This window comes from Pseudonaja textilis, chromosome 5 (assembly GCF_049901715.1).
Source record: "Pseudonaja textilis isolate UNSWEBS1 chromosome 5, rPseTex1.2, whole genome shotgun sequence".
In the NCBI taxonomy this organism is placed as follows: Eukaryota; Metazoa; Chordata; class Lepidosauria; order Squamata; family Elapidae; genus Pseudonaja; species Pseudonaja textilis.
Window position 1 is genome coordinate 68,384,197 of NC_141994.1, and position 14,754 is coordinate 68,398,950.

Below are 14,754 nucleotides of genomic sequence, written 5' to 3' on the forward strand. Positions count from 1 at the left end.
TCCCGAAGAGATAAGGTACAGGGAAGGAGCCTCCAAACTTGGCAACTTTAGATCTGTGGGTTAGTTCCCACCAAACTGAAATGGGGAACAACCTAGCACAGGGGTGTCAAACTTAAATCTGGCCTTTGGGGTCGGCCTGGAAATATCAAAGGACCGGCCTGCGGTGCCTCTGCCAGCCAAAACGGGCCTCAGGGTGTGGTGGTGCATGCATTCCCTGCACTGTCCATTTCCAGCCCCCCCTGGCCTCCAGCAACACTCTGCTGGCCCAAAAAAGGCTGGGCAGAGGCATTATGGGGCTTCCGTGTGGCCGGTTTTTGATCGGCAGAGTGCTTCTGGAGGCCGGGGAGACTGAAAACGGGCCACGTGTGGGCCTCGTGGGGCCTCTGAGTGGGCCGTTTTTGGCCGGCAGAGTGCTTCCGGAGGCCGAGGAGACCTAATATGGGCCACGCGTGGGCCTCGTGGGGCCTCTGAGTGGGCCCTTTTTGGCCGGCAGAGTGCTTCCGGAGGCTGGGGAGTACTTTGGAAAGACAGAAGAGAAGGGGAAAAGCACATCTTGAGCCTGTGTCCAACGTACACCATGCCCATGCCCACCCCAGCCACGTCCACCATGACCACGCCCACTCCTGGCCACACCCCCACCCTCCAAGGTGAAACATAACCCTGATGCGGCCCTCAATGTAATCGAGTTTCACATCCCTGACCTTGCTAAGGCAAAAATAACCACTACGCAATCAGCTGTACACTTACCCAATGCATTCTAGGGTTGTGTGCCAACCCTAAAGTAGCTTGTCAAGAAAAGATCCTTTTCCTGACCCCTTTTAGGAATCAAACCTCCAAGAAGAATTAATGTTCCATCACAATAAAATCAGCACCCCCCCCCAAAAAAAAATCCTGATGTGTTTCTCTGGAACGGACCTTGTAGGTCTCCAACAGTTGTTCAACTACAGTTCCCAGCATCCCTTGCCCTGGTGCTACGCAGGCCAGTCTAGTACAGATAATGATTTACGGAACCATGGAGGACTGTGACTCTCAATTTGTTAGGAATTGGGAAGGCACTTAAAACCACAACCGACTTATAATGATCTATTGCTCTGGCTTATATCTGGAAATGCAGGCTCAAAGATCACCATTAGGTGCCAGATGGGAAAGATCACCTACCTTAGCCACAAGGTCATTAACCTCTGCTCAGAGACAGAAGCCATCTGGGGCACTTCGAGCTAAGAAGCAGCATTTTCATGCAAAAAGCAACCATTCCTTTCCTCTCCTCTCCCTGACCCCACCCCCCGGCTCCCCTCCTTCCCTCTATCCCCCTCATGAAATAAAATAAGTGTATATACTCACCCCAGGTAAAGTTTTAATATTGTGCAGCGCATTCTGAGCTTCTAGTGCCGCTTTTCTGGTATAAAATGTTATGAAACAACAACCTACGGAGAGAAATTGAAAAACAAAAAAGGTTTCAGAAATTGCTGGGTTTTCTCAGATGCAGAAAGAATGAAAGAGGTCAGGGAGGAGGTAGAAAGAAGGAGGGAGGAGATGGAGGTGGAGAGATTACGAGGAAATGAAGAAAAGAGGAAAAGAAGGAGAAAGGGAAGAGAGTGAGACTACAATGAACATAAGAAGAGGAGGAGAGACTGTGAGGAAGAAAAACTGAAGAAGAGAGGAGACAAGGAAGAGTAGGATAATGAACAGGAAGGAGGAGGAGAGATTACGAGGAAGAGGAACTGAAGAAAACAGGTAGAAGAGAAGGCGAAAGAGAAAAAAGAGAAGGGGAAGAGGATGAGACTACGATGAACATAAGAAGAGGATGAGAGATTATGAGGAAGAAAAACTGAAGAAAAGAGGAGAGTAGAAGGAAGAAAAGGGGAAGAGTGAACATGAGGAGGAGGAGGAAATGGAAGAGGAGGAGGAAGAAGAAAAGAAAGAGGAAGAGAAGGAGGTGGTGGTGGTGGAAATAACATGATTTAGGAGCATCACTACAGGAGGATAGGAATGGTGGAATTCTAATAAGCCTCCATTAAGAGCGGAGAAGTAATTTTATAGTTTTACAGTTGAAGTCGAGAAGGGAAGAGCAGAAGAGGAAGGTGAGCTTCTATCACATCTGAGGAGGACCCCTACTGTTTCAGCAAAGTGCTACGACTCCGGAATTAAGTTAACCAGAAACCCGACTGTCACTGTGGTGTAAGTGATGGGGATACCCTTTTGTTCACCTCCCAAAGGGAGCTATTCCCTGGCATTGCTAGCAGAGAATGAACAGAACAGAAACTGATGGAAGAAAACCATTCCCACCCACCACCCAAATACAACAGAGGACCAAGCATGGAAAGCACAACAAGAGATTCCAGACAAATTCCCCATTTGACTCTTCCCTCTGGCTTGGCTAATCTCTCTGTGACATAAAGTAGATTTTGCATCCGCACAATTAATATTTAGAAAGTTGTTGAAAACTTGGTTACTCATCCAAGGGCTGGGGAATTAGAGATGCCATAATTAGATATGTAGGAAGACCTACGGTGCTATTCCTGTATGTATTGTGATTTGATGAAATTAACTGGAATGTTTACAACTTTATAGATTACATCGCTACATATTTTGTCAGTATGTTGTTATGTGTTTGATTGTGCCTGGAAGCCATTTAGATTTGTCTAAATCGATGTGGCATAAAAATACACGTTAGCAAATGAACTCCTTTCCATTTCTTTAGCCTCTTTTCTGTCAACTGGCAAGCTAAGTGCCCCTTCTCACTAATAATGGCGGTTGCAAAGCAGAGTAAGGCGCAAAACCTGACAGTTTTGTCAAAACGATGAAATAAGCCTAGCCCCATCACAACACAAATTCTGCCGCTTGTGTACACCTGTAAGCGTGATTTCAGGTTGTGACCGATCACAGGTTGTGACAGGGCTAGTAGGCTCATTTCTAGCGTTTTCCCATCCTGTCTCTTGCTTAGACTTCGGGTTGCACAAAGCTATTTGTCTCCCAGATCTTCATCAATCAGTGAAGCAACTGATACAGAGGTTCTTTATTTAACCATGTCAGCTTTCAGTCCATGAGGTTTCTGAGATTTAAGGGGGGAAAAAAATGATCTGAACCATTGCAATGTTGCACACTAATCGTTTAGCAGCTGTCATTTGGAGTCCTTCCTCTTGCGCACCGGCTGGAAAGAAGAAGTGGATTATTCTAGGATCTGCTGTTTTGGGAACAGATCTTGGGAACAGAAGAGCCCCTGGCTTTAAAAATTTGAGAAAACGAGAAAGGGAGCACAAGATCATATCTGTTGAAGTTTTCAAATGCTACTGAACATAGTCAAAAGAAAATCAAATAGAACCCATCTTCCATTTCTAAACTTGATAAAATCAAATGCTGGAAAAAAAAAATACTCCTCACCAATTCAAGGGCCTCTGAACAAGGTTGTTTTCTTGCAGACATTTCATTACCAATCTAGTTAACATCATCTGGGTTAGTAAAGAATGGAGTTTGCTCTCAATTTATATTCTAGTGGCTTGCCCTGCCTGGGTTGGTGGGAGCAGTTTTGGAAGTTCTTTGATTGGCCTGTTTGCGGTTGGCTTGCTTGATAGTTGGTGGTTAACACCAAGATTAACATCAGTCCAACAATCAAGAAGTAAACAATATCCGCAGCAGCAAGAATTGTATTTGCACAACATTGGAAAAATGAGGAAACTCCTGCAGAGGAAAATATCATTAGAAAAATAGTAGACTCTGCGGAAATGGTTAGGCTAACATTAAAGATAAAGGACAAAGAAGACACAGAATAATTCTTAATGTGGGATTTCTTTTACCAACGGTTAGATAATAAAATTAGAAATTGGAAATTGGAAGAATATCATTATATATAAGTAAAGAATTCTATTATTGTTATTACCATATATTTGTAAATTGACTCAGACAATACATTGCTTATTAAGTACTCATATATGTTAAAGAAAAATGTACAAATAAAAAACTAAAAAAAGAAGTAAGCAATATCCCATCCAAAGAACTGCCAAACAAGCTAAAATAAACAACCATCCAAGGTCATTCCCACCAACCCTTGACAGGGCAAGCCACTAGAATATCAACTGAGAGCAAACCCCATTCCTTACTAGCCCTGATGATGTTACCTAGTTTGGTAATGAAGCATCTGCAAGAAAACTACCAGGCTCAGAGAGCACCAAGGACTCCCTCATTTCAACCCTGAGCCACAAATATTCTCCTTTATCTCCAACTATTCTCCCACTTTATTCTTTTAGCAAAAGAGCAGGGTCCTTGTGAAGAAGTTCAGCTCTAGATAATTCTCATTTACAACGTTGTCTGTGTGCGAAATGAAAATTATTTTAAAAGCTGCCTCGGAATTTCAAGGACTGGCAGATCAAAGCACTGAAGGCTAGAAAGAGTAAATTGGTGATGTTCTCCTTAGAAACCCCTTCCTCTCTCTTCCCCCTTTCACTTTATTTCAATAAATGAAACGCCTTCCTTTTATAACCACATTTGCAAGCACAGCAGGTGCCCGTTTACAACCACAACTCAGCCCCAAATCTCCATTGCTAAGCAACCACGTTTTCACAACTGTTTTTTTTTTTTTGCCACAGCACTTTTAGTAAAACACTGCAGTTGTTAAATGAATCATGCAATGAATGGTTCACTAAATCTGCCTTCCCCCATTGGGTTTGCTGGCTGGAAAACGACTGGGAAGGTTACAAAGGATTATCGCATGACTCCGAGGTATGCTATGATGTTCGTTAAGTGTGAAAACCGGTCGTAAGTCACCCTTTTCGGTGCCGCTGTAACAGTCACTAAATGAATAGAGATAAGTAGAGGACTAGCATCCTGTTTGTCCATCTACCTGGAGTTCAGTTCTTCCGCCAGTACCGGGCCTGGTTTTTCTTGAAGGCCTCTTGAATAAGTTCCTGGAGGCCATCTTGAGAGAGGCAAGAAGTGCAGTGGCTCGTAAGATTAAGACGCTGGGTTGATGATTGACAGGTTCACATTCGAGACCCTGTTGTTGCAGTGGGATGGGGCAAGCTCCCGTCCAGCTCCTGATGTCCTAGCAGTTCTAAAGCCACCATGAACAGATAAATGGATGCCACTTGGGTGGGCAACTTAATGGGGACATGAAAGGAGCCCCCAACTGGGCATCCTCAGAGCCATGGGGATGTCACTGTTCGATCCTTTCAACCTGGAAGCACTTGGGTGCTCTCAACATGAATGTAATAATCTTACTAGAGGCAACCGGATCCTCTTGACTAATAAAGATTTTTGTTGGGTGCAGAATTTGGAAAATTTTTAGAGGCGGCATCGTCCAGAAATCCTTTTTTAAGTGGTGCAGTGGCCTAGAGGTGGAGCTCTCAACTCACAGTCAGGAAGCTGTGAGTTCGATCCTAGGTAGAGGCAGGTATTTCTCTCTGGGCACACTGAGAATGCATCTGCTGAATAAAACTCTGCATTGGCGACAGGAAGGACATCTGGCCAGCAAACACTCAGCTCCATTCACTTGCCTAGACTCCACCCGGAAAGGGATTATAGGGTCATTAAAAGATTACGATGATCATCCAGAAATCCCTTTGCCTATAGCCTTGCCCCTCAGGAACCTGCTAATACTTCAAATAAGCCCCCCAAATGACATTTTATGTTGGCAAACATACAACCACGTGATCCTGCTCCTCCTCTTCCTTTGTAAGACAGAGTTATGTCTTTACAGCTCAGCATGGATAATTAATGGGAACTAATCACTGGAATATGGATTGTTTATAGCTGAAGATCCTTTAATTACTTCAAAGGTCAGATCCCATCAGATTTTCAAGAAGAATGAATAGATATATATATATATATATATATATATATATATATATATATATGTGTGTGTGTGTGTGTGTGTGTGTGTGTGTGTGTGTGTGTGTGTGTGTGTTTTCTGAAGTTCTTGCGGGTATTTGTATGTGGATCTTTGGTTATTTGGGTTTTCTCCCACGTAAGACTGGAAGTATCTAGGCAACGTTTCGATGAAGTCTCATTCATCATCTTCAGGCTTCTGTCTCCGGCTCTGTGCTTCTCAAATCCCACAGCAACTAAGACTAACCTGAGCACAACCAAGCCCCCACCTGAACAGAACACACCTCCAGCCAATCAGAACACGGCCAATCCCCCAACCAATCAGAACACAGCCAAACCCCCAACCAATGAGAACACACCCCCACCCAATCAGAACACAGCCAAGCCCCCGCCCAATCAAGTCACACCCCCACTAGCAGTTAAAAGGAAGAAGCAGCTGCAAGCTCACATTACTCTGAGAAGCACAGAGCTGAAGACACAAGCCTAAAGATGATGAATGAGACTTCATCGAAACGTTGCCTAGATACTTCCAATCTTACGCGGGAGAAAACCCGAATAACCAAAGATCCATATATGTGTATGTGTATATGTACACACACACACACACACACACACAGAGAGAGAGAGAGAGAGAGAGAGAGAGAGAGAGAGAGAGAAAAGAAGAGAAGGGTATGGAGAAAAAAAAGCAACACCCCAACCAGTTCTCATCATAAGCCAGTCCAATCATTGGGAAAAGCATCATTTCTCCATTAGTTAGATGCTCCTGAAGGTTTGTATAAGATGACATTTTGAATGGAGGTTTTGTGCCAACCTGCTACTCCTTCAATGCAAAGCAGGGGGATCCTCTACTGCCAATATTAAGTAAGATTCATTTCTAATCTCACTGGCCTTTGAATATTGGAGAAAATAAACAGCATTATTTTGTCTAGGGGACTATGGGCTAAAACATATTTGAAAGATGGTTGCAGGAATTGGATGCGTGTCATTTAATGAAAAGAAGGAGGAAGGGTGGCATGACAGCAGTCTTCCAATATCTCAGGGGCTTCCACAAAGGAGAAGTCAACCACTTCTCCAAAGCATCTGAAGGTAGAATAACAAGCAATGTGAATTCTCCAACACTGGAAGTTTTTAAGAAGAGATTAGACAACCATTTGTCTGAAATGGTGTAGGCTTTCCTGCTTGAGCCAGGAGGTTGGACTAGAAGATCTCCAAGTTCCCTTCCAACACTGTCATTCTGTCCTTTGCCGAAAGACATAATATGGATCACCTGTGCAAGGAAGGGCAATGCGCCTGAATGTCTACCCCATATTCACCGGCTTTCTGCTCCTTTTTTTCATTTGCAACTTCCAGGCCGAACCATTTCATCCGAGGGAGGGATGATGTGTGTAAAATCAGAGGATGCAAGGTTGCTAATTGGGCCAAATCTCCCCAGGCCTCCCCTGACCGTCAGCAATAAATATGAATGACTGTGCGGTTCAGTGAATCCCAGAAAGGAACAACTTTAATTATGCAAGCAAGGTTATGATGCTGGAGTCTCGGTGTGGCGTTGGAGAAGGCGTTGGAGACGGAATTCCAGGAAAAAGCAGTTTGAAAGACTGGATGGGGACAAAGCAACACTAGAAAAAGGAAGGTGAAGAAAAATAACGGATTGTCAGATTGTTCTTGGTGGTGCTGAAGGACCATATATATATTTGTAGGTCAGTGGTGGGATTCAACTTTTTTTTACTACCGGTTCTGCTGGCGTGGCTTGGTGGGCATGTTGTGGCTTGGTGGGTGTGGCTGTCAAGCCCAAAATTGACCTATGTGTAGCCATTTTAGTTAGGCTTAGTATATATTCTTTTTCTTACTTTCTCTTTGGCAGTTATGGGGGAAGGGTTTCAGGCTTGCCACATTCCTAAGCGGGGAGGAGTGGAGATAGAGAGAGTTGTTTAGGCTAGGTGGTTCTTCTTCCTGTGGGAATACGAGCTGTCCATGCTTAGGCCCCTTGAGGTGGAGGTTTATGACATCAAGCAATGTTGAATTACTTCTTTTTGGAGAATGTGACTTTTGGGGGGTGTTTCTAACTTCTAATATTGTGGGGTAATTCCGGGTTGTGTCAGATCCAGAATTACCACAGACTTTGCCAATTTGATGCTTTCCTAAATAAAAGAAATTGTCTTGGAAGATGGACTTTGCTCTTTGTTTTTTAAATGGATTTCATCCCTTGGAAACCTGGCAGTGGCTCGGGGGGCGTGACAGGGGAAGGATACTGTTAAATCCCATTTCCTCCCCACCCCACTAACCTGCTTTCCAGCTCTGTTCTCCTGTGCAGGGCAACAAAAGAAGACCCAGCCAATCAGCTGGGACTCAATGGGAGGCAGAGAATAGATGGGGGGTGGGGCCAGTCAGAGGTGGTATTTGCCGGTTCTCTGAACTACTCAAAATTTCCGCTACTGGTTCTCCAGAACCGGTCAGAACCTGCTGGATACCACCACTGTTGTAGGTGGTTTGTGTGCATTTTCTGCTTGCATCATTTATGCGCCACTAGCCTCATGCACGGAGCATGGGTAAACTATGAAACCCCCAAGAGATACTACGGACATCCTCCTCCCTTCTGTGTACTGAGGGCATAAATGTCACAAGTTGTTCTAAGGTCACTGAAATCTGGCAAGATTCCAGGTAAGAATGGGAATGAGGGGATCCTTGGTGCTCTCTGAGCTTGGATGTTTTCCTGCAGATTAGGTAGCATCATCAGTGCTAGCTAGTTTGGGCAATAAAATATCTGCAAGAAAGCAACCACTAGCACTGATGATGTTACCTAGTTGGGTCATGAAATGTCTGCAAAACAACCAAGCTCAGAGAGCACCCAGGACCCTCCATTTCAACCCCTTAGCTACAAATATTCTCATTTATTGAGAATAAAAAATGCTGAGGTTGGACACTCTCCTTTAAAACTTTGCATGATTTTGGTGATTATATCAAGATCATGCCAAGAGAGGAAACTGATTGACTGCCTTCAGTTGTGAATTACAACGGATAAGAAGGCAAAAGGATCAAGGAGTGTTTATCCTAATGAACTTAAGAGATCAATTGGATGCTAAAGTACATCTATCCAATTGTCAAGATTTCTGTAATTAAATCCCATTTCTGTTTCAATTTGTCTTCTTCAGGAAGAATGTCTACGAAGAGTCTCAATCATCCAGGTCATGGTTGTCCCAAAGGTGTTTTGCCAAAAGGCAATTGGACTTTTCTTGATCCCCGCCCCCTTAAAAACATTTTGCTTCTCATCCATGAATCCATGTCCTGAAGAAGCACCTTGGATGAGAAACGAAACATTTTCAAGAAGAAAAACAAATCAAGAAAGTTGATTCCTTTCGGAAAAGCACCTTTGGTTAAGGAAGACTTGGTGAGAATCTTTGGGGATGCTGATTTTTAAAACTGTTATGATGTTTTCAGAGATCTGAGCTATCCAGATTTACAGTGTATAAGGTGGGTGGCCATGAAAGTTTTCTAAAATAAATACATGAACTCATGAAATCAGTGAAATACGCCTTGCCCTTTGGATGGAAGCAGCGGCTAACGGCATGTCATATGCCATATTTCACTGATCGTGGCAATAAAGCTTCGTGAGAGAGACCAAAGACAGGCTTTTAAGCGGGCTGGCTTGTTTTAGAAACAAAGAAATACGTTTTTTCTGTTTCACACAGAGGGAACAGTCGGTAATTGTTCTACAATGACATTAAAAACAACAAGGTTTCCTGGGACACTTTAAAAACTAACCATCTGATGACGGGATAAACTTGGGTCTCGGCCCAGCCAATTCAGAGAAACTATAGCACCAATACTCCTGAACAGAAGTGGCTTGGCCATCACCACCAACACTGAGAGTCAGTTTGGTCTAGTGGTTGAGGCAGCAGGCTGGAAAGCGGGAGATGGAGAGTTCTAGTCCCACTTTAGGCATGAAAGACAGCTGGGTGACATTGGGCCAATCACCAGGAGACTGAGAGTTCTAGTCTCACCTCAGGCATGAAAGACAACTGGATGACTTTGGGCCAATCACCAGGAGACTGAGAGTTCTAGTCCCACCTCAGACATGAAAGACAACTAGGTGACTTTGGGCCAATCACCAGGAGACTGAGAGTTCTAGTCCCACCTCAGGCATGAAAGACAACTGGATGACTTTGGGCCAATCACCAGGAGACTGAGAGTTCTAGTCCCACCTCAGGCATGAAAGACAACTGGATGACTTTGGGCCAATCACCAGGAGACTGAGAGTTCTAGTCCCACCTCAGGCATGAAAGACAACTGGATGACTTTGGGCCAATCACCAGGAGACTGAGAGTTCTAGTCCCACCTCAGGCATGAAAGACAACTGGATGACTTTGGGCCAACCACCAGGAGACTGAGAATTCTAGTCCTACCTCAGGCATGAAAGACAGCTGGGTGACTTTGGGCCAATCAACAGGAGACTGAGAGTTCTAGTCCCATCTTAGGCGTGAAAGACAGCTAGGTGACTTTGGGTCAGTCATTCTCTTTCAATCCAACCAACCTCACATGGTTGTTGGTGAAAATACAACAAGGAGGGAATATTAGATATGTCTTGAGTTATTTATAAAAGTAATAAAAGTGGGATATAAATAAAATAAATATTTTTTTTAAAAAATAGCTACTGCTCCTTCTCTCTTCTCACAGTCCCTCACATGGAAAACAACCTCCTCCATATAAACCATGAAAAATCAGTAGGTCTAAATGGGCCCTGAGAAAATAACCATGTTTTGTTTATTATTGAAGAGATGGTCTCCTTCATTCTTGTGTTCTTCTTGGATGAGAACTTCCAAAGAACTATGGTGTCTTATCCCAAAGTCTTTGTGAAGACAAGCCATCTCCATCAAGCCATCCATCTCATTCTTGAGGTTGTTCTTTTCTACCCAACCCTCTTTTGACCTAGATTAAATCTTCCGCATTCCCAAATCTCAGTGGTGTTGGGAACAGTCAAATATGAACCTTCCTCAGTTCTTCATTGCAACGCCCTGTCGTCCGTTATTATGTAAATTTTGACGAAAGGACTAGCGACGAGAGTAGAAAAGCATCAATGGCGACATGACTAGGACCTGCTTCTTGTTTTCCTCTGGCTCTTACTAAAAGCACGGCACATATTCAACAGCTTCAGGGGCCTAGCAGCTCATCTACAGAGGACAGAGAGGGTCTCGAGAATTTTAATATACATTTCTTTTCTTACGGAGGACAATTGTGGCTTTCAGTGGGTTCGTGCACAGCTGAAGATTCATGTGCAATGAATGGGAGGCTTATAGCAGATCGACTTGTATGGCAAAGAAGTCTGGGTTCTTACAGGCCGGCAACAAAAGGCAAATTCAAATCCCTTCTGCCTGGCTGACATTTATCACAGGCGGAGGAAACCCCTGTGAAGTTGGAGGAACAGAGAGGCGATTCAGAGGCCAGCAAAGAATTGGCTCCTTTTCTCCTTCTTGCATCTTCTCAACCCACACCCTGGTTGGGGCTTCGTTGTTTTTCAAAAGGCACCGTGGATCATGGAAATGGAACTCTTCCCCATGCCCGAATGGTTGCTAGGAACAAGCTCAGGCAAAGAGCCAAACATTCGTAGCTTACTTGGGAGCTCCAAAGAAGCCACCTCAAGGGTTGGCTGGTTTGCATTCTTGTCATCGCTTGGCACTTCCATAAATGCCAAGATGAACTCTTTGGAAAGCTTGCAATCACCTGGCCAGGATTTGAGGCTCCTTCTGCAGTGAACTCAAGTCCGCAGCTTCCTTTTGTAAAGAAAGGAAGTGCTGCTCGCTTCCAAATGATTGAACTCTGTAATCTTCGGAATTAGCAGCCAGATTACAGGGGTTTTTATTTCAACACCTTGGAGAGCATCGGTTCAGGGAAATTGGGGGTGAGGAAAGAAAAACATTTGGCCAGAGGTCTGAGAATTCCCAGCTAGATTGAAGTTTGCACATTCTTCATTTCTGAAAATGACTGATTATATTGCTAAATTAAAAACTGCCAACAGAATCAAAGCAACTCCGAAATTAATCTCTGGGTAAGGACAGCTATATTGCCGTGATTAAAATCAGGCTCCGCGGACTTCAGGATCTTCTCTTTTTAATTTGGAGTTCCTAAATCCTACTATGTTGTCGTGCAAATGTTGGTTTTGTGAAAACGTATTTATTTTTCTGTACTTATTCACATCAATTTGCCTACCACCAATTCTCAGGTTTCTTGCTGAGGCAAACATCATGAAACAAAGAGACAATACTTCTGAAACCAAATAATCACTATTCATAAAACTATAAAAATGTCTATGGAGATTCTCAGTTATCCAGGTCATGGTTATCCCAAAGGTGCTTTTTCAAGAGGCAATTCGACTTTCTACTTTTTCTTTGAAGTTTCACTTCTCATTCAAGAATTTTTTTCAACTGGTCATTTGCATTCTTTAGTGAGTCATTAAGGTTATCTGAGAGCACAGATAAACCTCCAACTAGCCTCAATGGCCCTCTAAAAGGATGCAAAGGACCAGCTGTCTGCAAGAAGTACAAATCCTTCCATTCCCCACCACCCAGTCGGAGCTGAAGAAGCTTCTTAGATGAGAAGCGAAACGTCTTCAAAGAAAAACCAGAAAGTCCAGTTGCCTCATGAAATAGCACCTTTGAGATGCTTATAAAAATCATTTCTACAATTAAGGGATCTGTAAGATGTTGCAGTCCCTTGGGATTTCTAAACCACATTCTCCAAAGGAGAACAAGAAGCAATGGATGGGAAGTAATTAAGGAGAGAAGCAACCTAGAAGTAAGGAAGAATTTCCTGACGGTGAGAGGAATTAACCAACTGAACAACTTGCCTCCAGAAGTTGTATATGCTCCAACACTGGAAGTTTTCAAGAAGAGATTAAACAACCATTTGTCTTTAATGGTATTGGGTCTCCTGCTTGATCAGGGGGTGAGACTAGAAGACCTCCAACGTCCTTTCCAACTTTGTTATTCCGTTAAACCAGGTGGTACAGGTTGTTCAACAAACTATGATTGAAAGAACCTTAGCTTAATGCAGACGCAGCCATGTGGCATATGATTCTTGATTTTTCTGGTTGAACCTTTCTGATACAGTTTTCCAAAGTGACTCTAATGCGAACCCATCATTCTCCCATCTGGACTGTGCCCTTTGTACATTGTTATCAAAGAATTCCATAAAAATATAACAAGAGCGAGAACAAAGGCTTAATTAGATCAGAATGTTATCAGAATCTAAAGTCTATAACTTCTTCATCATCAGTATCTATTAAGGGCTATTGATTATCTCCTGTTGTGTACATAACTAAACTTGAAGCAGTGGATTTTGTTTTCTCTTCTATTCATTAATCAAACAATCTATTCACTAAACACAATTAATCAACTCATTTATTATTGTATTAATATATTGACAAATGTATTAACAAATTATGAAGACCATACTTATGGGAGCCCACTCACACAGATTGACCCCTTCCCTTTAGGTCTTGGCTACCAATTGTCACAATGACTTGAATCCTAAATGTTCAAGGTTCCTACATTTTTTTTTAAAAAAAATATTGGGTTCTTATAAATCTCCACACCTCTTTTAAACCGCGATGGGACTTTCCCTTGTTCTGAATGGCAGGATACGAGCAATTGCAAGCAGACAAAGACATTGTGATTGATTGTTTTCTGTAATTCTTTTGAAAAGGTTATTAGAAGCTTTAAATGGTTTAAAGTAACGTTTGTAATACATTAATGAATATTTGATAAATATGCCCAGATGGATTGGGAAAGGCTCACTGTTCTCGGAGATCTCATCAGGAAAAGGTTTTATTTATTTGCGGCGGTTTAATTTCATCCCTAAGCAGCTCCGAAGAGAAATGCAGATTTATTTTTCTCGCGGTGCCATTTAATTAGTCTTTTGGACAGGGGTGGGCTTCAAAAAATTTAGCAACGGGTTCTCTGCCCGGTTGTTGGGTGTGCGTGGCCATCTTGGGCGGGTCTAGCTGGCCTGCACCACCGGGGGGTGGGGCGTTTTTGCCCTCCCCATACTCCGGAGGCTTTCCTCGAGCCTCCAGGAGGGCAAAAACTGCCTCCCTGGGCTCCGGAGGCTCTCTGGAAGGCAGAAATGGGCCCATTTCCAAACTTCCAGGGGGGGCGTTTTTTGCCCTCCGTGAGCCTCCACGCATGCCCTGCACTTCACCTGAATCCAAAATGGGCCCCTTGGGTACTCCTGGGAGGGGAGGGGAGGGGCATGGGGGCGGGGCCAGCCAGGAGTGAGATTTGGGGGGTTCTCCAAACTGCACAGAATCTTAGCTAGGGGCTCTCCTGAACCCCTGCAAACCCCCAGCAGCCCATTCCTGCTTTTCCATCTTTTCAAAGAGCAGCCCGAGGTTTCCAGTTTTGATCCAGCGTTTTAAGCTTTCAGTCTTGTCTGCAGGGTTGCTATGAGGACAAAATAGGAAAGGTAAGGAAAAGAATCGTGATTTAGGGGCCGGGTGGGGGAGAAGATACGAGGCAGGAATAAAGGGCTGTTAATTTGAAACATTGACTGCACCAGGTTAGGGCTCAGACATCATGGGCAAATTTATCTATATGGTCACCAGGAGCTGAAAATGACTTCATGGCACATAATCAATAAAATTACTAAATTCGTTGCGTGGGAGACTCTCAGCAATTGCTTTGAAGACATTTGAAATTCTAATCGAATTGGAAAAGATGCTGTATCTCGTTCACAGAAGGCTGTTAGGTAGCCTTTGATCTAAGCTGTTTCATCCCTTCCCTTCAGTAATGGCAACATATCATTTAAATGTTTTAATTTCTTTCTTTTTTAATGGGAGCATTAAATCTTCCTTCCTTCCTTCCTTCCTTCCTTCCTTCCTTCCTTCCTTCCTTCCTTCCTTCCTGCCTGCCTGCCTGCCTTCCTTCCTTCCTTCCTTCCTTCCTT

At 43.5% G+C, this 14,754-nt stretch overlaps 1 protein-coding gene across 36 annotated transcripts in view; it reads right to left on the reverse strand.

Annotated features, from left to right (window-relative positions):
* Positions 1-14,754, reverse strand: part of CELF2 (CUGBP Elav-like family member 2) — a 555,045-nt gene that overhangs the window by 131,730 nt on the left and 408,561 nt on the right. For all 36 annotated transcript variants that reach the window (XM_087935304.1, XM_087935300.1, XM_087935302.1 and 33 more), the window contains one exon: positions 1,342-1,424. In XM_087935304.1, the coding sequence (XP_087791430.1) occupies positions 1,342-1,424 (83 nt within the window). The remainder of the gene's footprint in view (positions 1-1,341; positions 1,425-14,754) is intronic.